Below are 24,857 nucleotides of genomic sequence, written 5' to 3'. Positions count from 1 at the left end.
GAACAGATCTCTGGTTTTTCCCATTCTGTTGTTTTCATCTATTTCTTTGCATTGCTCGTTTAAGAAGGCCCTCTTGTCTTTCCTTGCTATTTTTTGTAAATTTGTATTCAGTTTCCTGTATCTTTCACTATCTCCTTCACATTTTGCTTGCGTTCTCTCCCCTGCTATTTGTAAGGCCTCATTAGACAGCCACATTGATTTCTTGCATTTCCTTTTCATTGGGATGGTTTTTGTTGCTGCCTCCTGTATAATGTTACAAGCCTCCATCCATATTACTTCAGGCACTGTGTCCACCTAATCCAAATCCTTAAACCTGTTCCTCACTTCCACTTTGTATTCATAAGGGATTTGGTTTAGATTGTGTCTTACTGGCCCAGTGGTTTTTCCTACTTTCTTCAATTTAAGCTGGAATTTTGCTATAAGAATCTGATGGTCTGAGCCACTGCTGCAGGTCTTGTTTTTGCTGACTGTATAGAGCTTCTCCATCTTTGGCTGCAGATAATATAATCAATCTGATTTCGATGCTGCCCATCTGCTGATGTCCATGTGTAGAGTCGTCTCTTGTGTTGTTGGGAAAGAGTGTTTGTGATGACCAGCTTGTTCTCTTGACAAAACTCTATTAGCCTTTGCCCTGCTTCATTTTGAACTCCAAGTCCAAACTTGCCAGTTGTTCCTTTTATCTCTTGTCTCTCTACTTTAGCATTCCAATTCCCTATAATGAGAAGAACATCCTTCTTTGATGTCATTTCTAGAAGGTGTTGCAAGTCTTCATAGCATTGGTCAATTTCAGTTTCTTCATCGCTGATAGATGGTGCATAAACTTGGATTACTGTGATATTAAAAGGTCTGCCTTGGATTCGTATCGAGCTCATTCTATCATTTTTGAGATTGCATCCCAGTACAGCTTTTGCCACTCTTTTGTTGGATTACTCCATTTCTTTTATGTAATTCTTGCCCACAGTAGTAGATATGATGGTCATCCGAACTGAATTTGCCCATTCCCGTGCATTTTAGTTCACTGATGCCCAGGATGTCAATATTTATTCTTGCCATCTCATTTTTGACCACATCCAGCTTACCAAGGTTCTTACATTCTAGGTTCCTATGCAATATTTTTCTTTACAGCATTGGATTTTCCTTTCGCTTCCAGGCATATCCGCAACTGAGTGACCTTTCGGCTTAGGCCCAGCTGCTTCATCAGCTCTGAATCTACTTGTACTTGTCCTCTGCTCTTCCTCAGTAGTATATTGGACGCCTTCCAACCTGAGGGGCTCATCTTCCAGCGTCATAACTTTTATATGCCTGTTGTGTTTGTCCATAGAGTTTTCTTGGCAGGGATACTGGAGTGGCTTGCCAGTTCCTGCTCCACGTGGATCATGTTTAGTCAAAACTCTCCACTATGACCTGTCCATCTTGGGTGGCCCTGCCCGGCATTGCTCATAGCTTCCCTGAGTTATTCAAGCCCCTTTGCCACAACAAGGCATGAAGGAGGATTTCTTTTTAGATATGCTTAATTGCAGTGGTGATTCACGAATGCTTAGGAATCCAGGAATGTAGGATACCTTCAAGCATATTGTATATGAGTGGTTCATTCGTGTTCTTAATGAAGCAACAATGGAAACCAGAGCTATACGATGCATCCTCTTTTGTGATACTAGTCTTGGCACACCAGTTACTCATGTCATTGCAGAATTAGTAGCACACACACATATCCAGGCAAGAATTGTCAGAATTAGTCACACCCAAGAGCATCTGAATTGCTGGAGTGGCTTGCCGGTTCCTCCTCCAGGTGTATCACATTTAGTCTAAACTCTCCACTATGACCTGTCAATCTTGGATGGCCCTGCACGGCATAGCTCATAACTTCCCTGAGTTATTCAAGCCCCTTCACCACGACAGGCAGTGATCCATGAAGGAGAATGACTGAATAGTAGTACCTATTTTGATATGGATATGAGTGCTGCCATGCTTTGACATTCAGCTGCAAGATGGTCCACATAACTGACTTCTCACCCCACCCTCTTTGGTTTTATCACCTGCCTGGTGGTAACAGATGAGCAATAGTGGAGTTTTTTAACTGATCTGCCCTGGCAGCAGGCCCTCTTGGCTGCAGTGGGATTTCTCAGTGGTGAACTCCTTAGTGAAGCCAATTCCAGTGGAGAATGCTGTCAGTGAACCCAGCTTGCTAAAGGACAAACAGGAGCTCATGTGGTTGTGGTTGTTGTTTCATTTTATTTATTGCCCACCCTTTACTGGCAGGTCTCAGCAATCTAAAACCCAGAATTAAAAACAGTTAATTATGGGTGAGCCCTGGAAACACGCATGTCAGATGTCAAAGGCCAGAACAAAGAGGGGTGTCTAAGCTCCCACTTGTACATTCTTAGACCACCCATTTCCTGTCCCGATGAGCAAACAAGGTCCTGATGCATGTCCTTGCTAAATGTGTTGGACCGATGACATGTTGAGACATCCCTGTAGTTGTAATAGTAGTCATAATGTTCTGATCTGCCCCAGAATTAATGACCTTATAGTGTGAACATCAATGTCCCCCAGTATCGATAGCCTGGGGGTGCTCAATATCATGTCCAAGACCAGCTCCGTACGCTCAGGGTGTTGGACAAAGGGAAGGATGGTATGGCAACAGAATCCTCAGTGTGTCCCATTGGCTCAGCACAAGCTGCAAACACTCTAAACATGTACCCACATGGACAGGAAGCAAGGGGGGGGGAGAAGAGATCAAATTCCTATGGTCCATGGCAAGGCATTCAAATATTTCTTGATGCTGGACCAAGTACCTTGGTGTACCAGCTGAGGAATACTAATTCCTTGCTGCTCACCCACTGAGGTCTTGGTTATATATGCCAGAGAGATTCAACCCAGTGAGGGCTATGGCTGAAGTAATTTCACTCCCAGCCCTGCTAATACTCTCTTCCTTTCTGCTTTTAACTGAAAGCCCAGCTGGTTGCATATCTCTCCTTTACATGCATTATTTATATGTGCAAATTTTACTGGATTAGGAGCCCTGTCCAATAAGGTTGGTGGTAACCCTGGGGCTGTTTCACAGATCAAAATTTTAACAGGAAACAGATTTGTTTAGTGTTCTTTTCTCATGGTTCCTCTCCAAGTCACCATATATTCAGGTTTTGTTTTTTTAATGTGCAAGTTTTGAGCATGATATCCTTGATTATCTAAGGACTGTTCTGGATGACCTGTTTAGACCTTTTTAGACCATATTCATTCCAATTTGCTTGCACAAAGCATACGTGGTGACTAAAGTATGTCTGGGTTTTATTGAGCATCCATTGCGTGGACAGGTGGAGTCCCCCAAACCCCAGGCGACCCCTGAGCGGACTAATGACACAAGACAACGTGCTATGAGATTAAAATTGGCCACAACTTTATTAAGATTCAGATGTAGGGAGACCTTGGCTCAGGCATTGGGTGTTTATCCTTCCCAGCCCCCAGGCAGGGATCTGGGAAACTGCAGGGTTATCCAGAATGTCTGGGGATTGGGCTAGCTCGGGAGAACATATGTTCAAGCAGAGAGCCCGCCCCCCATTTTGCCGCCACTGGTGGGGGAGAGCAATGACAACCTCTCGGCATATGGACAATGCCTCCCCCTAATACCCCTTTAACGGGGAACCCTGTTATCACCGCCTGCCCCCCCCCTTTAGGAAGATGACTAAAGGATTCCGCCCAAGGCCTGAAACCACCAAAGTTGTGACGAATTGCTACAGGAAAGGCGAAACCTGCCAATGCACGGAAATTCTTTTCCGGCCCTTCAACAGCGGCCTTGGCATAGCAGTGCCTGCGTACCTGTGGAGAAGAGGTTAACCTGTAAAGTAAGCATTAATTGAGGCAGTGGAGGGTGGGAGAAGCTCTGGAGCCCGACTGCTGCTTCCTGGTAAGCTACACTCTCTATTGTGTGGGCTGGGTAGTCCCTCCCCTTACCTGGCCTCCCCCAGGCGGGATTGGACAGTTAGCTGGGTAGGCGGAAACCCCAGGTATCCCTTCTGGGGGAGGGCGCAGCCAGCTGAAGTACCAGATGTCGCCCAGGAATTCAGGGGGCTACGCGCGACCATGCAAACGTCGCCCCCCATTTAATGTGGGTAGTGGTCATTCTGATTATTTCACAGGGAGGTTGGTTATGTGACAACAAGCATTCATTCTGATTTGCTTATGGTGTATTTTACATGTCTTCTTGTTAATCATATATTTATTCCACACTTTTCTGTCTATTCCCCCCTCACTTTCTTTTTCAAAAAAACATATTATTACAAAGAAAAATACCTTGTGTGTGTGGAGTATGGCCTTATAACACCCCCTACTTTCACATTCCAAAACAGGATAAAACTCACCTAATTAATAAAAGAGTTTATGCATTGTAGCTAAGTCTCAAATCCTGAAAAACTATTCTGACAAGGGAGGCTATTTCCCCCTCACTTTCCATACAGCAAAACAGCAGGGTTTTTTGTTTTGTTTTGTTTTGTTTAAAGTGGATCTGGTTTGCAGGGGTGATGGCACTTTCACTCACTTTAATTGTGCAAATCTAAAGTTCTGATATATGCATGAATCCCTCCTGGAAACGACTGACAGTCTGCAGGAGGCATGCAAATTACCTGGAAATTTTTCCATAAGCAAATAACCTGGCAGATTTGCCTGGATAGAGAGTGGAATGTAGGAGGAGACTTCCTGCAATTTTTCAAGTAAGAGAGGGGTGTAGCTCTGAGTCACTTTTTATATACTTGTTCATCTTCCTTAACTGGTTCAAAGTATGCTTCAAGGATCCTTCTCAGTTTTGGAATCTGAGGTCAAAGCACCACCTGCAGTGTACACATCCGAGATTTATATGGGTTCACCAGCCAATATTCTTCTGGTAAGGAAAGTCTTCAACATAGCTTTATTGTCTTGATTGAGACAAATGAAATAATAATTATTGTGACTGTGATGGAAGAGGGACTGTAAACTCAGGAAGCAAAGTATACCTAACTGTATACTTTTATCAATTTTGCATCTCACAGACTGGTAACCAACAGATTTCATGCTTGAAGGGTATTCTTTTTCAAATATGTCAGAACCTACATACTGCAAACAAGGGTGGTGTTTGGCAGGCAGGCATCTCAGTGCAGAATCACTGTAGAATTGCTGTGCCTACATTACAAATCTTTCTATGTTGGTTTTACAAAAGGTATGTAATATAGTGTAACTAAAAATAATGTGTTTGTAACTTAGATCCATTGAAATTCTATTTTGCCTCCTAGGACCCAAACACTAAATCAAATACATATGGAAATGGAGAAGCAAAGAGGAAGTTTTTTGGAATTAAAAATCCATATGGGGCTGAAAGTCAGGTACCAGACAATGTATGAATTTTTATTGCATGCCCTAACTTTGTCATTATACCTGATTGAATCTTTTCATATAATCATTCCAGGGCTCTTAATATGGGAGTATAACATACAGTTTTGAGGGGTCAATATCTCAGCTAACAATATATTATCGAATATCCCTCAGGAATATTATAGTGCAAGTAATTTGACGTGTTGCCCATTTTTTTGAGGAATCTAGTTTCTACCTACATATCATAAGTATATTGTTGTAATAGGTATGATCTCCTCCCTTGCTAGCAGGACCACCTATGGAATAAATGCTGTGTGTGTTACACAAACTCATACTGGAATGTGCCTGTAATACCACTGGCAGCAAAGCTACACAGTGCTCCCATGACCTCTACCTGCTGCTCCAAAACTAGCGACTCATATTGCCAAAAGGGAACTTAATAGAGGATCTGTAGTCAAGGCAACTCCTTCATGGATCACTGCCTTCATGGCGAAGAGGCTTGAATAACTCAGGGAAGCTATGAGCTATGCCATGCAGGGCCACCCAAGATGGACAGGTCATAGCGGAGAGTTTAGACTAAATATGATCCACCTGGAGAAGGAACTGGCAAGCCACTCCAGTATCCCTGCCAAGAAAACTCCATGGACAAAGACAACAGGCATATAAAAGTTATGACTCTGGAAGATGAGCCCCTCAGTTCGGAAGGTGTCCAACATGCTACTGAGGAAGAGCAGAGGACAATTACAAGTAGATTCAGAGCTGATGAAGCGGTTGGGCCAAAGCCGAAAGGACGCTCAGTTGCGGATATGCCTGGAAGCGAAAGGAAAGTCCAATGCTGTAAAGAAAAATATTGCATAGGAACCTGGAATGTAAGAACCATGAACCTTGGTAAGCTGGATGTGGTCAAAAATGAGATGGCAAGAATAAATATTGACATCCTGGGCATCAGTAAACTAAAATGGATGGGAATGGGTGAATTCAGTTTGGATGACTATCATATCTACTACTGGGGGCAAGAACCTTGTAAAAGAAATGGAGTGGCTCTCATATTCAACAAAAGAGTGGCGAAAGCTGTACTGGGATGCAATCACAAAAATGATAGAATGATCTCGATACGAATCCAAGGCAGACCTTTTAACATCACAGTAATCCAAGTTTATGCACCAACTACCAGTGCTGAAGAACCTGAAATTGACTAATTCTATGAAGACTTACAACACCTTCTAGAAATGACATCAAAGAAGGATGTTCTTCTCATTATAGGGGATTGGAATGCTAAAGTAGGGAGTCAAGAGATAAAAGGAACAACTGGCAAGTTTGGACTTGGAGTTCAAAACGAAGCAGGGCAAAGGCTAATAGAGTTCTGTCAAGAGAACAAGCTGGTCATCACAAACACTCTTTCCCAACAACACAAGAGACGACTCTACACATGGACACCACCAGATGGGCAGCATCGAAATCAAATTGATTATATTCTCTGCAGCCAAAGATGGAGAAGCTCTATACACTCAGCAAAAACAAGACCTGGAGCTGACTGTGGCTCAGACCATCAGCTTCTTATAGCAACATTCCAGCTTAAATGAAGAAAGTAGGAAAAACCACTAGGTCAGTAAAATACAATCTAAATCAAATTCCTTATGAATAAACAGTAGAAGTGAGGAACAGGTTTAAGGATTTAGATTTGGTGGATAGAGTGCCTGAAGAACTATGGATGGAGGCTCGTAACATTATACAGGAGGCAGCAATGAAAACCATCCCAATGAAAAGGAAATGCAAGAAAGCAAAGTGGCTGTCTAATGAGGCCTTACAAATTGCGGGGGAGAGAAGGCAAGCAAAATGTGAGGAAGATCGTGAAAGATACAGGAAACTGAATGCAGATTTCCAAAAAATAGCAAGAAGAGACAAGAGGGCCTTCTTAAACGAGCAATGCAACGAAATAGAGGAAAACAACAGAATGGGAAAGCCCAGAGAAAATTCAAGAAAATTGGAGATATGAAAGGAACATTTCGTCCAAAGATTACCATAATAAAGGACAAAATGGGAAGGACCTAACAGAAGCAGAATACATCAAGAAGAGGTGGCAAGAATACACAGAGGAATTATACCAGAAAGATATGGACGTCTTGTACACCCCAGGTAGTGTGGTTGCTGACCTTGAGCCAGACATCCTGGAGAGTGAAGTGAAATGGGCCATAGAAAGCACTGCTAATCACAAGGCCAGTGGAAGTGATGATATTCCAGCTGAATTATTTAAAATTTTAAAGGATGATGTTGTTAAGGTGCTACACTCAATATGCCAGCAAGTTTGGAAAACTCAGCAGTGGCCAGAGGACTGGAGAAGATCAGTCTCCTGCTCCTGCCTTGCTTGGTCCCAGCTCCTGCTCCTGCCAACCTAGCAGTTCAAAAGCACTTCAAAGTGCAAGTAGATAAATAGGTACCCCAGAGTCATTCGCGGGTCCCTTTACCTTTACCTTTAATGAATGCAGCTAACTAAGCTCTTTTCTTTTGCTTAAGATAAAGTGGTTGTTGTTAACTCTGCTGTGTTAACAACATTATTTAGTTGATCTCTTTTGTAATGTTTCGTTCTGAAATATTTTGAAACGGTATTTTAGCTTCCTGTTAATCATGTTGCTTCAAATGTATACTTGACTTTCTTCAGTGATGTTTTATTCCAGATTATTTTATTTGATGTTTTAACATAGGTTGTAAACTGCTTTGAGATTTTTTAAAATTAAAAATATAATGCAGTATAGAAATGAAATTAATAATAATAATGTAGGAAATACGTTAGGGTGACAATGGAGTGGGGAGTAACAATGGCAGTGTAACTGCTAGGCAGGGCATTAACTGTAACCCTAGTGGACCATTAGATCTATCTGGTGGGTTAACTCAGCTCAAGAGCAGGGTTTTTTTTAATTAGTTACCTGGGAAACAGACGGAGTGTTGAATAAGCTGATAGCCAGCTGTAAATTGACACAGAGGACTGGGAAAATAGGCAGGACAAGCTTAATGACTTAATGAACTGGGGTTAACAAAACAGATGTAATTCAGCATACAAAGAGCATAATGAAATGGTTTAGAGAAAAATAACTTCTTTGTCATTGCTTGGAGAATCTGTAGATGGAAACAATGGGAAAAGAGAGATATCAGGGAATCTTTGTTATGTGTAACATGAAGGAGAACCGTGTTTGTGCCAACCTTCGAAATTCACAGTAATCTGAATTTTGCAATGCATTTCTTCAGCCAAGAAATGTGTACAAAAATGCATTTGCTAAGCTAAAAGTATACATATAGATGCATATATCTGTAAAAGCAACATGCAAAAAGGCATTATATTAGGAGGAAATATATGCAAAAATGTGTACAAAATTGCGTATAAAATGTGTATATTAGGAGAAATTAGCACTAGAACGGGAGAGAATCTTAGAGGGGGCTTTAAAAAAATCTCAAACTGATGTGGAAATGTGAAGATCTGAAGATTGGAAAAGTTGAAAAAGTGAAATGGGCATATTTAGCCATCATTGTTGTTGTTCAGTCGTTCAGTCGTGTCCGACTCTTCGTGACCCCATGGACCAGAGCACGCCAGGCACGCCTATCCTCCACTGCCTCCCGCAGTCTGGCCAAACTCATGCCAGTAGCTTCGAGAATACTGTCCAACCATCTCATCCTTTGTCGTCCCCTTCTCCTTGTGCCCTCCATCTTTCCCAACATCAGGGTCTTTTCCAGGGAGTCTTCTCTTCTCATGAGGTGGCCAAAGTACTGGAGCCTCAACTTCAGGAGGTTCCATCATTAGTTCCATGCTTATATGAGTTTTTGATTCATTTACTGCTTCTGCAAGATTTATACATATATCTGGATATCTGTGTGTAGATTCTTTCTCTTGCCGGATGTGATCTCAAAAGTGTAAAACCACCAGAATCTGGAATTGCAAGTGCTGTTTAGTGACAAATAGGGCTTTTATTGGTGTAATAAGGGTTGGTTTAATACGTTTTGACAGTACTAACCACCTTTTTCAAATAACCTATGGCGCAATGTCAATGTGCTGCATGTACTGTATTCCACTGAAATTGTGGGAGCTTCATTCTGCTCCTGCTGTTGCTGCAGTGCCAGGACACTAGGCATGGTTTGGCTTGTTATGTTGTCCAAGCTCAGGATCATAGTTTGTTTCTCACCACACAAACCACAAGCGGAAACTAATGTTTGTTATTGTCTTGCCGTTTGTGGTTTATCTGGGGAAAACAAATCATGAGCCCTGGTTCGGATGACACAGCAAGCCAGACCATGTCTCATTTTCTGGAAATGCAGAAAATATGGTTTTTAGACTTCCCATTTACCGGTAATTGCAAAAGCACCTCTCCTTTCTATTTCTTTACTGAAAAACAGTTATAGGATACTTACCACCAAGGCATTAATAAGGAACTCACACTAGTTGCTTGACATCGGAAAAGCTACATGAGAAAAATGTAAATTGTGAATATTGCTAAACCAGCTTCGAAAGAAGTCAAATAATGTTTCTAGGTGCTGAAAAAGCATTCCAGAAAATGGAATGGATTTTGTTTTGTTTGTTTCAAGCATTTTCAACTTGGGAGCTCAGTTTTTATTTTTAATGAATAAATATAATGTAAAACATAATGAAAGAACCCAGCCTAGGAGAAGTACAAATAAAAATTACCTTCACAATGTAATTATGTAGTACAATAAGTTAGTACTTAAATGGTTATTAATGTTCAGCTATTCATAATATATTATATTCATAATATAATGAATAATATAATTAATAATGAGGGAAGCGGGTGGCGCTGTGGTCTAAACCACAGAGCCTAGGGCTTGCCGATCAGAATGTCAGTGGTTCAAATCCCCGCAATGGGGTGAGCTCCCATTGTTCGGTCCCTGCTCCTGCCCACCTAACAGTTTGAAAGCACGTCAAAGTGCAAGTAGATAAATAGGTACCGCTCCGGCAGGAAGGTAAACGGCGTTTCCGTGCACTGCTCTGGTTCACCAGAAGTGGCTTAGTCATGCTGGCCACATGACCTGGAAGCTGTCTGCAGACAAATGTCGGCTCCCTTGCCTATAGAACAAGATGAGTGCCTCAACCCCAGAGTCGTCCGCGACTGGACCTAATGGTCAGGGGTACCTTTACCTTTACCTGTACTCATAATATGACCAGCTTAAGTAATAAAGAACAACATATTGTACTCTTCAAAGATGCAGATCAATTCATGATCCCATGACTTTGGAGCTCTCTCAGTGATTTCATAGCATTTCTCCAGTGTCAATGACTGCATGTAAGTGTATATCTCCATTTATTTAGATATTGTCTCCAACTGTAAGCATAACAAATGTGCTCTGGGCATGGGGCTTGGTAGGGGACTGCTGAGTGAGTACCTTATACAGCCAAGAACCATTCCCAAAGTGTGGACTGCATGTTCCTTTAAAATAGGCAATGGATACAAGCTCAGAACCTGCAATTTCACTAGGAAGAACAAGTGCCTGTGTTCAGGTTAATGAGTTTTAAAGAGATGGGGCTCAAATTTCTAAGTGACAGGGTAGCATTTTGAAAAGAACGACTAGTGAAAAGATGCAGAACACCGTACAGCATAGATTTAAGCATTGGGGAATTGATGTGGCTAATAAAGCTGAGGAAAATATGATGGGATATAATTCTGCTAATGTGCAGGTATAGGCAACAGGATGTAGGCAACATGGACCAAGGGCATGGAGGCCATCCTTATTCGTTATTCCCTTCTGGAATTTCCTGAGCCGTCATCTTGGGATCAAGATAAAATTCATGACTGGATTCTAGCTATGTGGTTCCCTAGAGTGAAGGCCATAAGATCATTCGCCAATTACTTTAGTGACCTGACGGAGCCTGCATTAAGAAGAGCTTTCTCTATGGCCTGCTTCCATACCCTACCCACGGCCTTCCTCCAGGGTATATACCTTAAGGTCCCTATTGTTCTGCGCCTCTGCCCCTGCAATATGAAAGAGATAGAAGACCTTTTACATTTCTTTTTTCAGTGTCCCCTATGCGATTCAATAAGACCCAAACTTCTTTTCCTGATCCTGTCCTCCATTACAGTATATCTAAGGATGACTGCCTGAAATTCCTACTAGTAGATGCAAACCCCCAAGTCTCACGTGGAGTGGCCGTTTTTTTTATTCTGCAGGCATTGAAACTTAGGGTTCCCTTGACAGGGTGTGCGACCTAGCTCAGGACTATTATCACTGTCCTCATTTTGTTTTAGTTCAACCTTTAGAGCCTACCTCAGGTTTCTATTTGCTTGGTATCTCTTAGTAATTTTAGATAATTGGCCTCAGGTGTTTTATTGTAATTTAAGTTTTATTATGCCATGCTATATCTGCAGTTCAGTGTGACTTATGTACTCTGTTGTTTGTATTCGGCATTGTTTGTTTTTGTTTGTTGGCTTTCTGCTATGGCTAAATGCTAATGCAATAAAGAATTTGACTTTGACTTTGACTAAGTTTAAGGGCAGATCTTTCATTAGTTACATGATCACCTGTTGATTAAACTGACATCCAACTATAAATTGGCACCCAGACTGGCCCTGGACAAGCTGAACGACTTCATGAAGTGGGAGTAATAAAGATGTATGTAGTTCAGCATACAAAGAACAACAAAACGACTCTCTTTTTTTGCGTTGCTTGGGAAATTTTCAGGTCACAACCATGGAAGATGAGAGAAAACAGGGCATCTTTGTTGAACCCAACAAGATGGTGAGCCACGTTTGTGATGCAGCTTCAATGAAGGTCAGTGCAATTCTTGAGTGGATCTGGGTGTGGATTTTCGGGTAGAATTATAACTACACTAATTTTCAGTCCCGGATTTCTTCCCTGTGCTCCTTCTCTTTGCACTGTAGTTATAAACACTGTAAGGGAAAACACATGTTCATTTTCTTAGAGAAAAAACAGCTTGGGAAGGACAATTAAAACAGGCATATGCATGCTCTGTAGATTGAACGTATCATTAATATTGCATATGGGTTGTGTAGGAAAGGTTGTACCTTTTAAGCAGGAAGTTGTAGACCATTGTCAATCAGCTACTGGTAGGAATCCTTTGTGTGTGGTGTTGAATGAAAGATGTATCTGATGCATACAAATCAATTATGCAGATGATACCTGTAGCAACATTTTGCATTGCACAAGGCTGGGAAGCCTTAACATATGCAAGAGTGAAGTACAGTATCTGGTTTCAAAACCTTGGAACTTGAGCATTATGCAGTTTGCTTCACCTGCTACCTGACTAAGCTCAGGAAGCAGAAATACTTAGTAAAAGAAATCCATTCGGGTTTCTTCTATTGCATGTAGAGACCAGTGATCTCAGTTACTCCATGCTGAAAATGTGCAGGAGTTTCCATTTTAATTGATGAACCCTGTGTTATGTTACATTAATGCCCACTGCAATGCACTTGGGAGGAAATAGGTGAGATTTATGTTCTCTAATTTAGTTTTTTCTTTTAAAATTTTAATTAATAGTTTCCTGCTGGGACTAGTATCATGGCATATCCTCCCATTTTTTTCTAACAAAAATCCAGGACATCTCCCACCCTCTCGCTGCCTCCCAGCCTTGCCCTTTCCACCAGCCCTTTCCACCCCTCTCACACACACTGCTTGCCATCTCTGCCTGCAATTTACCCCACTCACCCTTGCCCCCCATGCCTGCTGCATGAAATCGGGGCACCCCGAGATGAAAGCAGAACCAGGGTGCCTTCTAAAAAGTGGGGCGATCCCAGTTACAACTGGACACTTGGCAGGTGTGTCATGGCACTTATGGAGGGAGGGACCTGTACACAAGGCTGGAATGCAGCTGGAGGTTATCAATAAAGGTTAAAACAAATAGAGGCTATCTTTGGCAATAATTATAATTGTTCTTATGAACAAATGATAGGTACAATGCAAATGGCAATGAGTTTTTTTAAAAAACCCACAGCAAACCAGTGTGCTGTGTTTTTGCTTTCGTTGCATTTATCATTCAAACTCCTGCTCCTTCAGTTTCTGCTCTGCCTTCAACTCACTACATTTCAAAGCTTAAAGAGGCATCTTTTGCTTTTTGCAACTACTGCTACTTCTAGGCATTTCACTGGTGCCTTTGCATTGATTTTGCAGCCGCTTCTCTTCCTGCCTCTCTAGCAACATGAATCACCTTCCTTCATCACCTTCCTTTCTGCCTGCCAAAGGGGAATCTCCACTTCCCTGCAAACAGTGGAAGCTATTTGCTTGCGGTTATTCTCTTACCACCCAGACAAATAATGTAAGCCCTGCCAAACAGAAGGCTTTAATGCTTCTTTTTTTGGGTGCAAAAGACCAGAGGTCTTATTCCCATCTACCCTTCACTACTGCTGTGATTCAGGTTGCAAATCCTTTTGAAATAGTTCTTCAGGCCTTAAATGACCTCCTTCCTCTGCCAGAAATGAGTAAATTCACTTTTACTGTTCCTTACGTATTTCTCCTTTCTCCATTTTTCCTTTCAGGTACAGGTACCTCCCTTCTGTTTGCTCTCTGTACGAGTTATAAGAATTAGAAATCTCCAGCGAGCAGATGTGTGTGAGTATCTGGCAGATCCTGAGTAGCTATTAATCTGGCTCTCAAAATGCTGGCATATAAATATGGGTTGATTTAATATTAAGATTCTTTTTTTAATACTGATTTTAAATTTTAATGTATTTAATGATATTTAAATAAATATATTTAATGAAAAACATTTAACGAATATTTTTATTCATTTTATGTTGTTACTGTTTAATGGAAGCTACAGTAGTAATTACCACTGTAGGCTCTGTTGACATGTTGGTGTTGCTTGGCCAGATTCAGTTAGGCAGATGTGCTAGCCGGAGACAGTGAAATAAGTCACCTTTGCACAACAGGGCTTTCCACCGTCTCCTTCCACCATGCATACCCCCAGGCCCCCCAAAATTGGCTCTGAAAGGTCAGAAGAACCCCCAAACAGTGTGCAGGGGGAGGAGAGAGGAGATTGCTCTGTGTGGGAAGCAGAAATACTTGTGCTGCCATAACACAGCACAACAGCGTGGAATTCCTCCCAAAATCCCTTGCCTGCCTATGCTGTCTGTTGGGAAGGGAAAGGCAGATGCTACTCTTTGCATCATGAAATATAGCATTTAGAACACCGATTGCAATAGCCACTAACAAACTTTCCCATGTTATCTGTAGTCATAGTATCATTTCAAAAAAATTATTTATTTGTCAGAACAGCAGGCTGTTCAACAGAATTTAGATAGGAAAATGATTAATAGGACTGACTTGTTTGATATCTTGATCCTAATACCGTGAACATGAGATATTCCAAATTACAAGGTGTATGTTAGAAGTACAACAACCTTCTTTTAATTCACAGGTGGCTAGGCTGTGGCCTTCTAGATGTTGCTAGGGCTTAACTCCCACCATCCCTGATCACTGTCCATGCTGGCTGGGGTTGATGGGAGTTGGAATTCAATGAGTCCACTCACCTTCTATGGTGGGCGGTGTTGCGGCCAGACCACAGGCCATGCCAGTGATCCAACCAATGGCTGGCTGGATTGCAATTGGCCAATGCCATCAGGCTTAGGACAGTTGTTCCCTGGGGAGTGGGCCAACTGAGCAATGAACAGCACTTGAGCCCACTCATGGGGGGGGGGAGAGATAAATTGTGGCCCGCCTGGCGCTCTTCCTCTGCCTTTTAACATCTGGGGTGGAGGACCCAAGTTCACCAACCATGTTTTAATTGATCCAGGACACTATATTTCCTAGATATATCACTTTGTATAATAAGAGTGTATCTGTCTTTTTCAGACTAAATTACTTTAAAAAACCCCAAAACAAACACATAGTAAGACAAATTGATTGTTATGTAAGTACTCAAATTCACAGTCAAGAGCTTCTTTATTGCTTGACTGGTTGCACAAGCATTTCTGTTACCATTATATACAACCTATTGACATTCCCTCTTGATCTCTCCAGCACGGTATAATCTCAGTGCTGACAGTGTGTGTGCTAGTTATAGGTGGGTAGCCGTGTTGGTCTGCCATAGTCGAAGCAAAATAGGAAATTCTTTCCAGTAGCACCTTAGAGACCAACTGAGTTTGTTCTTGGTATGAGCTTTTGTGTGCATGCACACTGAAGAAGATATCTGAAGAAGGTATCTGAAGAAGGTATCTGAAGAAGTGTGCATGCACACGAAAGCTCATACCAAGAACAAACTCAGTTGGTCTCTAAGGTGCTACTGGAAAGAATTTCCTATTTTGCTTCGAGTGTGTGTGCTTTCCTTGTGTGGAAATTGCAGCCTGCAACTTCCTCCCCTTATTTGCACCTCCAGCTGAGTGCCACTCCTACACACTAAAGAAAAATTCTGGAACCCTCTTTAAAGCTTCCAGGAACTTTTTATCTGTTTCTTAAAGCATGTTTTCCTAACATCATTTGGTAACGCCCAGATAAAAAACATATCAAATAGCAGTAATCCAGTCTGGAATGAAACCTTCTCTTTTAGAATCCAGAGTATGGTGAAGGTGAGGTGAGAATACATTGTAATTGGTTTTAACTGGTTGTTGTTGTTGTTTTTAAAACATGCAGTAAGTCCAAGTGATTGTTACATAAGTTTGAGGTTACCGACAGCTTCCTTTGGTAATACCCGGACAAAAGCCATCTCAAATAGCAGCAATCCAGTCTGGAATGAAACCTTCTATTTTAGAATCCAGAATGTGGTGAAGGTGAGGTTTTCACTGGTTGGTTTTATTGATTTTAGTGAAAAATAAATGAAAATAAGTGCAACAGCAGGGATCATTTAGTTTATAACTAGAGGGTTAATTCTGTTATCAGTAAGTCAGCTAAGCCAGAAGGGCTGGAGGAGGAGGTGTTGCTTAGCAACCAGAGAGAACTTCCCTGAGGCAACATGGCCCCTGGGTGTGTAGTTCTGAGTGAGTTTCCTCCAAATGTTTTGCTGACCGCATCCCTGCACTGCATAAGGCCTTAACTAAGAAAGACAAAATAATAGAATCACAGATTTGTTTTTTTAATCAAAAATTTATTGATTTTAACAATTTTAAGCACATTACATAATTGTTATATTTTTCCCCCTCCCCCCCTCACTGGAGGAAGCAATTCTCCACTCCCCTCTCTCACAGGAGAAAACATTAAACATTCTAAATTTAACATATTTAACACACACACAAATCATTGCTTAAGTCTGGCCCCTTTCCTTAGGCCAGACATTCATAATTTCCTCTATTTCATCATCAGTTGACTTCCTCAAGCCCCCCTCTATTGGATTCATTGTGTATCATCTTTACCAGTTTTCTTAATCATAGTCCTATCTATTTTACCACATCTTTTTATCTATTGCTCCTCATCCTTAAACAAAATCATATAATATCTAGCTTTACTCCTAATCTATTTTACCCCACCTCGGCTCCTGAATACTTCTGCAATTTTCCTAACCCCTTATCAATTTTCCCCTTCTCAAACCAATTTTTATATACCAAAATTTCTTCTTTTCCCACACCCTTTCCTCCCTCTGGTCTCAATTTTTTTTTGCTATAAATTCTTAACAATTCCTCCTTAACCAGTATCCAGATCCGTGCGTCTTAACCTTATAAAGATATAGAAATAACCCTAGCTCCTTTTCATCCCACTCCAACCCTAGCAGATTGCCAAACCCATAAGTCAAAACACACTGTCTTCTGTTCTCATCTCTCCTTATGCCATGTAGAACTCCACATTTCCTTCTTATAGCAGAGTGCAGACCCTTTTCTCTTCTTTTGCAGCATACGCTCTTCCTTAGACACTTCTTTATAAATTCGATCAACTGCATCAACTGCACCTTCTTGTTTGCCAAATGGTCCTTTTGCGTTGAGAACCCCATTGTTCTTTCCTTCTTCAACTGTCAGAAAGTCTTTAACTGATTCCATCTCTTCCGCTTTCTGCTCCTGAATTTGTCCCGGGACTGGTTTTATTATTTCCGTTGTTTTTATATTTATATCCAGTCTTGAATTCTGTAAGGTAATATTCATGTCTCTCATGGTCTGTTCTATCTCCTGCAAAAGTTCCAAAGTCTTTTTCTGGAAAGCCACAGACCATTTTTTCTTTGTCATATTCAAAGTCAAAAAACAACCTTACAGTCTAAACTATTCCGTTATGCTGCCACTTTAGCCACCATCTTGCCTTTGTTTCTTGCTAAACCTTTCAAGACCTCCGGAAAGAGAAGGATAATACTTTTTTCCAATTCAAAGTTCACTCTAAAAGTCTGAAATAAATCCCCCTTTGTTGGGGAAACAATTACAGAAGTTTTCCTCTTTTTCTTTGCACTTTGCTTTTACCTCAGTTACAATATTAACAATGTTCCTTCTGCTCCAATAGCCAGGGACCGACCTCCGTAATTTTAAGCCCCTAGCTCTTTCCCAATTATTTCAAATGCCTTTAAATCTTCCTACTTAGAGTCCAAATTGACAAATCCAAATTGAAGGAGAAATGAAGCACTCATTGCTGTCAGCAGTCGCTGCTTCGCGTTGCCGGGGTAGTGCTCAATCCACAGCACCTGCGCCTTCCACTTCACTCGCTCTTGGCAGCCCTTACTAGGGCTTACCGGAGAGTAAAGGAGGCGCATTGGGTGCCGCCGGATCCCCACGACTCCAGGAGGCTCCACCTGGAGTTCTTTTGGGGGACCGTAGCACGGTTACGGCTCCCCCTTCCCCGACAGCGCCGGAGATTCTCAGAGCTGAGAAATCTACCGACAGCAGAATGGCACTCCACCGGAAGTCCAGAATCACAGATTTGTAGTGGCATCACAATTTCAATGGCCTCCAAGTCAATGATAAATACTTGGAGAAAGACAGGTTTTCAGTGTGAAAAGGTAATTCCCTTGCAACTCATTTACCCAGATCTCTTCTCCCCCCTCTCTTTTCTTTTGTATTGGATATGTCTTATGATCCTCTCCCCATAGAAGACTGTGCACACCATACATCTGGATGGCGTGTGTTTATCAATTGAGGAGAAACAGCTGATCTATTGCCTCCTTGGTCAACATCCAGCTGCAGTTGCCAGCTCCCAAGTTAGCCTCCACTTTTTCCCCCCATCCACATTTCAATTAACCAACCTCTTTGCCCAGTAGTGGTGGTAGGGCAGAAATAGCCTCAAGATGGTGCTTGGCATATGCAGTAGTGCACAAAAGTTCCCTGATCAAGGGCCACATCCTCTTCATAGAATCATAGAAATGTAGAGCTGGAAGGGATCCTGAGGGCATCCAACTCCCTCAATGCAGGAATCTCAACTAAAGCATCTATGACAGATGGCCATATAACCTCTGCTTAAAAACCCCCAATGAAGGAGAGTCCACAATCTCCCAAGGGAGTCCATTCCACTGTTGAACAGCTCTTACTGTCAGAAAGTTCTTTCTGATGTTTAGTTGGAGTCTCCTTGTAACCTGAAGCTATTGGCCTCTGAAGCAGGAGAAATCTTGCTCCATTTTCATGACAGCTCTTTAGATATTTGAAAATGGCTATCATATCTCCTCCCAGTTTCCTGGGTAAAAATATCTAACTCCCTCAACCGTTCCTCATAAGCCTTGGTTTCCAGACCCTTGGTTGCCCTCCTCTGCATTGTTGCGTATTTAGCAGACTAATTGCGGTGCAAAAAGTGTGCTGGGGAGACCACATATTCAGGAAACAACGAAGAAATGCAAAAATATATTTTGCTTGGCTTTAATTACAAAAACAAAAACTCCTCTTACATTAAATCTATAGGTATGACCCATTCACCAGTGTACAGAAAGAAGTACACTCTGCTCTTTATATACTACACCCAATTGCTGACACAGCTTAATTAACACAACTTAACAGCACGTGCTATACTGCTTCACAGCTGTAAAACTAGGTCATGATATTTATTCTGGCCTTTCTTGTGAAACAATAATGAACCTTAATATTTAAATAAACCATTCAACATACATATGTTCCAGCTTGTCAATATCCTTCTTAAATTGTGGTGTCCAGAATTGGACACAGTATTCCAGATGTGTTGGTTTTTTTACTGCGGCATCACAATGTTGACTCATGTTAAGCTTGTGGTCTACTAAGACCTCTACATCCTTTTCACATGTATTACAGTGGTACCCCGCAAGACGAATGCCTCGCACAACGAAAAACTCGCAAAACGAAAGGGTTTTGCGAGTTTTTAGTTGACTCGCGAGACGAATTCGTCTATGGCTCTTTTTCGCAAGACGAATTCGTCTGGCGAGGTACCACTGTAAGCACCGGAGCCTCGCCCCGCCATGTTTTAAAGCTGCAGGGAGTGTTGCTGTTCGCTCCTTGCAGCTTTAAAACGCTGCGCGACGCGGATCCGGTGCGCGGGGGGCGGCGTCGGATCGCGCACGGCCATCCAAAATGGCGGCGTGATCCCCCCGCCCCCCAGAGCCTTGCCCCGCCGTGTTTTAAAGCTGCAGGGAGTGCTGCTGTTCGCTCCTTGCAGCTTTAAAACGCGGCGCGATGCGGATCCGGTGCGCGGGGGGCGGCGTCGGATCGCGCACGGCCATCCAAAATGGCGGCGCGATCCCCCCCGCCCCCCGGAGCCTTGCCCCGCCGTGTTTTAAAGCTGCAGGGAGTGCTGCTGTTCGCTCCTTGCAGCTTTAAAACGCGGCGCGGCGCGGATCCGGTGCGCGGGGGGCGGCGTCGGATCGCGCACGGCCATCCAAAATGGCGGCGCGATCCCACTCCGCCCCCCGCGCACCGGAGCCTCGTCGCGCCGTGTTTTAAAGCTGCAGGGAGCCAACAGCAGCACTCCTGTTCGCTCCCTGCAGCTTTAAAACGCGGTGCCGCGCCATTACAGGGAGCTGTAAAGGCTTACCTTTTTCTCCGGTCGGGAGGGGTGTTGTGCATCGCATCCATCTTGGATCGATGTCGATCCAAGATGGATGCGATGCACAACACCCCTCCCGACCGGAGAAAAAGGTAAGCCTTTACAGCTCCCTGTAATGGCGCGGCACCGCGTTTTAAAGCTGCAGGGAGCGAACAGGAGTGCTGCTGTTGGCTCCCTGCAGCTTTAAAACACGGCGCGACGAGGCTCCGGTGCGCGGGGGGGGGGCGGAGTGGGATCGCGCCGCCATTTTGGATGGCCGTGCGTGATCCGACGCCGCCCCCCGCGCACCGGAGCCTCATCGCGCCGCGTTTTAAAGCTGCAGGGAGCGAACAGGAGTGCTGCTGTTGGCTCCCTGCAGCTTTAAAACACGGCGCGACGAGGCTCCGGTGCGCGGGGGGGGGGGGCGGAGTGGGATCGTGCCGCCATTTTGGATGGCCGTGCGCGATCCGACGCCGCCCCCTGCGCACCGGAGCCTCATCGCGCCGCGTTTTAAAGCTTCAGGGAGCGAACAGCAATGCTTCTGTTCGCTCCCTGCAGCTTTAAAACACGGCACGGCGAGGCTCCGGTGCGTGGGGGGGCGGAGTGGGATCGCGCCGCCATTTTGGATGGCCGTGCATGATCCGACGCCGCCTCTCCCCACCGGAGCCTCATCGCGCCACGTTTTAAAGCTGCAAGGAGCGAACAGCAGTGCTGCTGTTCGCTCCCTGTAGCTTTAAAACACGGCGCGGCGAGGCTCCGGTGACGGTCGGAAGGGGCCCCCGGACTTTTTTCCCCATAGGAACGCATTAATTAAATTTTAATGCGTTCCTATGGGAAACGGTGCCTCGCAAGACGAAATTTCCGCAAGACGAAAAGTCTTGCGGAACGAATTAATTTCGTCTTGCGAGGCACCACTGTACTTGCAAGCCAGCTGTCCTCCGACTTATATTTGTGCCCTGGTTCTTCCTGCCTAAGTGCGGAACCTTACATTTGTCCCTGTTGAAATTCATTTTGTTAGTTTGGTCCAATCTTTCACAACATTAGCTACCCCTCCCAGTTTGGTGTCATCTGCAAATCTGATGAGCATCCTCCCAATTCCTTTGTCCAGGTCATTTATAAAAATGTTGAAGAACAATGGGCCCTGCGGCATCTCACTTGTCACTTTCCCCCCAAATAATAAGGAGCCATTAGTGAGTACTCTTTGGGTCCAGTCAGTAAACCAGCTACAAATCCAGCTACTTCTCTGTTCCTGTCTCCTCAGATTATTAACCCCCCCCCCCCCAGTTTCCTCAGTAAAGTTTTGTCAGGTTTCTTTTCTGTCTGGATTCTCACAGTGACTTATGAAAGAGTATCACAATAAAATCATGTTTGTATCTATTAGATGAACAGATAGTACCCAGTGACTGTCCTTACCTAAGTTATCTTGATAATTGCAGTGACGTGTCATGTGGGAACAGCTCCCGCATGTGCTCTGCATATGAAGGAGGCCTGAGTGTGGTTCAAAGTATATGCTGAGAAAGTCACCACAGATCTAAACAAGTTTCATAATTCCTTCATAATCTCCTTGGACAGCTCTAAAGTCTAATTATAGGGAGCATACAACTCATTTTTCACAATAGCTCCACTGGGTACCACTTCGTTCCTGGCACAATTCAAAGTGATGGTTGTGACCTATAAAGCTCTTTACAGCTTAGGCCCCAGCTATCTGAAACACCATATTCCCTCATATGAACCTGCCTGGGTTATTGTGATCTTCGGGGCAGGCCCTTCTCTTGGTCCTGTAACCCTCACAGACATGCTCCCTGTGGAACACCCACTCTTTAGATGTCAAGGAAATAAAGAACTATATAACTTTTAGAAGACATCTGAAGGCAGCCCTGTATCAGGAAGTTTTTAATGTTTGATGTTTTATTATGTTTTATATATGCTGTAAGCCACCCAGAGTGGCTGGGGAAGCCCAGCCAGATGGGCAGGGTATAAATAATAAAATTATTATTATTTATTATGATGATGATGTAAGAGAGGGCCTTCTCAGTGGCTGCTCCCAGATTTTGGAACTCCCTGCTTAGAAAAATTAGACTGGTTCCCTCCTTGTCTTCCTGCAGGCTTTTGGGAACTGACTGCTTTTAATGAAAGGGTTTGTGCTGTGGTGTTTTTATTGTAATTATCTGCATATTTTTGAATAGAAATTTTTGTGCTTTTTTCTGGGGGGACACAGGGGTATGCATAACCCTAAACATTTTGTGAATCTAAGTTTGGCCTCATTGAGGGGCAGTATTTCAATATGAGGAGGAAAATGAGAGTACCCCTAAACATATTTTTTTTTAGAAAAAAAGCACTGGATCTTTTATACGTATATATAGTTTAAATTATATAAATTGTTAATTGTTTTTAAATTATTGTTTCCCTCCACTATGTTTTTAGCTGCTCCTATTTCATCTGTAAGCTGTCTTGAATTCCTGTCATGGATAAAGGCGGGGTATAAATATTACAATAAATAAATATATAGCAATAATAATTACAACAGTGATGTGTATTTTCTGACTTTTTCAGTATCACTTTCAGGGGAAGCAGAGTTCTAATTAGTTTGATTAATGTAAACAAGAAGCTAAAGATATTCAAGCTAAGGCTTTGTTTTGAATATCTAGGTGCTCCTATCTTGGGATGGAATAGTGATATGGGAAGATTCCTCCTAAATGGGGACACAGTAAACTTTTTAATGTAGTTAAGTGATGGTTGAGTATCTTTAGTGTGTTTTATCAGGGTTGTGAGTCATGTTACCATTAAATGTTCCTCCTGTGCCTAAAGCAACCAATTATTTTACTCCTTCTCTTTTTTTTAATTAAAAATTTATTGGTGTTTCCACATAAAAAATAACAAATAAAAAACAACAGATTAAAAACATTCAATCAACATATAAACAAATACAATAAACAATACTAATAACAATAAAAAAACCTGATACATACCTCAACAACACAGAAACACAGGAGTCTATTAATTAAATTCTTATTTCGAATCTTATTTAGGGGGACTTCCCCCGTTCTCTCTTCTGCGTTCAATTTCTAATCTACTTTAATAACTTTGTAACTAGTTTAACAATCATTCACCATACTTCTTAATCTTCAAATAAACATCTTATACAACTTATATCATTCAACTTATTATTATCACATAAAATCATATTTCAAATCTTAACTTTTTATATCCTTTTTTCTCTTAACTTAGTAAAACTATTGCTGTTATTACTTCTAATTCCTACCTTAATAATATTATAATCAAAACATTATCATAAAGAGCTTAAATATTTCTTCCCTTCTCCAAATCGCTTGTTTCCCTCTGACGTAGGAGTACCTTGATTAGCCATCCTGATAAATCTCATAAATTCCTTTTACTCCTTCTCTTCTTCCTGAACCAGCTGAGTGCCATTCACTGTCACCATGACCCATTTTTAATTCCTTATTGTCATGGAAGGAGAGCAGGATAAATTTCTATGATGTGTCAAGAAGAGGTGATTGCTCTGGTGCTCAGAAGTCAATACTACATCACCCACCATTTCACATACTCCTTTGAATACCCCAAGTATACACTAATGCTGTCTGTCTTCAAAATGGTTTTGCCCACCACACATTGACTAATTTTCCCTATTCCCTAGAATGTACTAGAACTGAAAGTGTGTGATGAAGATGCTCTCTTCAGGGACGACCAGCTTTGCACAATTCTTTTTGATATAGCTCAGCTCCAGCCTGGTGAAACAGTCTGGAGGCATTTTGAACTGAACCAACAGGTGAGAGACAAAATTATATGTACAGTTTGGGAGGATGGGATGCAGACTAATAAGGGCTTCTTTGAAATATCCTGTAATTTATAGTTAATTAGTTCAGTGTATACTATTGTTTGAGAGGATATGTGCATTGGTGCATGTTTGTTTACAATGAGTATGCGCACATGGAGGTACAAGTCCTTTTGACTGCCCCTTCCCACCCCCAAAATGATCTTGCATGCCCACTTGTTTAATATATGACCTGAAAAAGGACTAAAAATACTTAAAATTCTAAGTATAAGCATACATTTTCTAGGGACCTAATAATTTGGTGGGGTTCCCCCCCCCCAATACGCCAGCTTCAAATTTATGAATTCCCTGAGGAAACAAGAAGCTTGTCTTTTGACCTCTGATCTCACCATGTCAGTCTCCCTCTGGACTTTCATCCATTCCATTGCCCAAACTAGATTGCAGATGACAAAAACATCAGATTTTGCTGAAATGTGGGCGGGTCTACAAAGCAAGTGTAAACCAGTATAAGGTGCTGCCTTGTTCAAACTTAAACATGCATTTACAGTATAAGTATCTTTCACTTACAGGAAGTGTTTCCTGGAGTCAAGGAACTCATTTCTGTTCTCCTCTGTAATTTATTCTGTGATATCTGTCAGAGTGGTTTTTCCAAATGGCTTATTGTAGGCATCATTTTCTTAAAGGTGTTTTTAACAGTTTGGTGCCTTGTTTTAGAGATCGGGTGGAAAACCCAACTTTGGATTCACAGCAATGCATATAGGCAAATATATCAGTTCCTAATAGAAATTTTCAGTCAGAAACCAACTAGGCATGCCAGTTTGACAAATTTGTATATGTATATGTAGCTTCTTGGAATTCTTCAATAAAAAGTATATATGGAAATTATTTA

At 42.3% G+C, this 24,857-nt stretch overlaps 1 protein-coding gene across 1 annotated transcript in view; it reads left to right on the top strand.

The window, feature by feature from the left end:
* The first annotated feature begins 4,785 nt into the window (after nt 1-4,785).
* The window catches only part of LOC117045051 (cytosolic phospholipase A2 epsilon-like), a 44,080-nt gene continuing 24,008 nt past the window's right edge, over nt 4,786-24,857 (top strand). The window contains exons 1-6 of the mRNA XM_033145840.1: nt 4,786-4,876; nt 5,262-5,351; nt 12,019-12,108; nt 13,830-13,902; nt 15,922-16,058; nt 23,831-23,962. Of these exons, the coding sequence (XP_033001731.1) occupies nt 4,850-4,876; nt 5,262-5,351; nt 12,019-12,108; nt 13,830-13,902; nt 15,922-16,058; nt 23,831-23,962 (549 nt within the window). The 5' untranslated portion in view covers nt 4,786-4,849. The remainder of the gene's footprint in view (nt 4,877-5,261; nt 5,352-12,018; nt 12,109-13,829; nt 13,903-15,921; nt 16,059-23,830; nt 23,963-24,857) is intronic.

This window comes from Lacerta agilis, chromosome 1 (genome assembly GCF_009819535.1).
Source record: "Lacerta agilis isolate rLacAgi1 chromosome 1, rLacAgi1.pri, whole genome shotgun sequence".
NCBI classification, from domain to species: domain Eukaryota; kingdom Metazoa; phylum Chordata; class Lepidosauria; order Squamata; family Lacertidae; genus Lacerta; species Lacerta agilis.
Note: the sequence above shows the minus strand (reverse complement) of the source record. Positions and strands in the feature narration are given on the sequence as shown.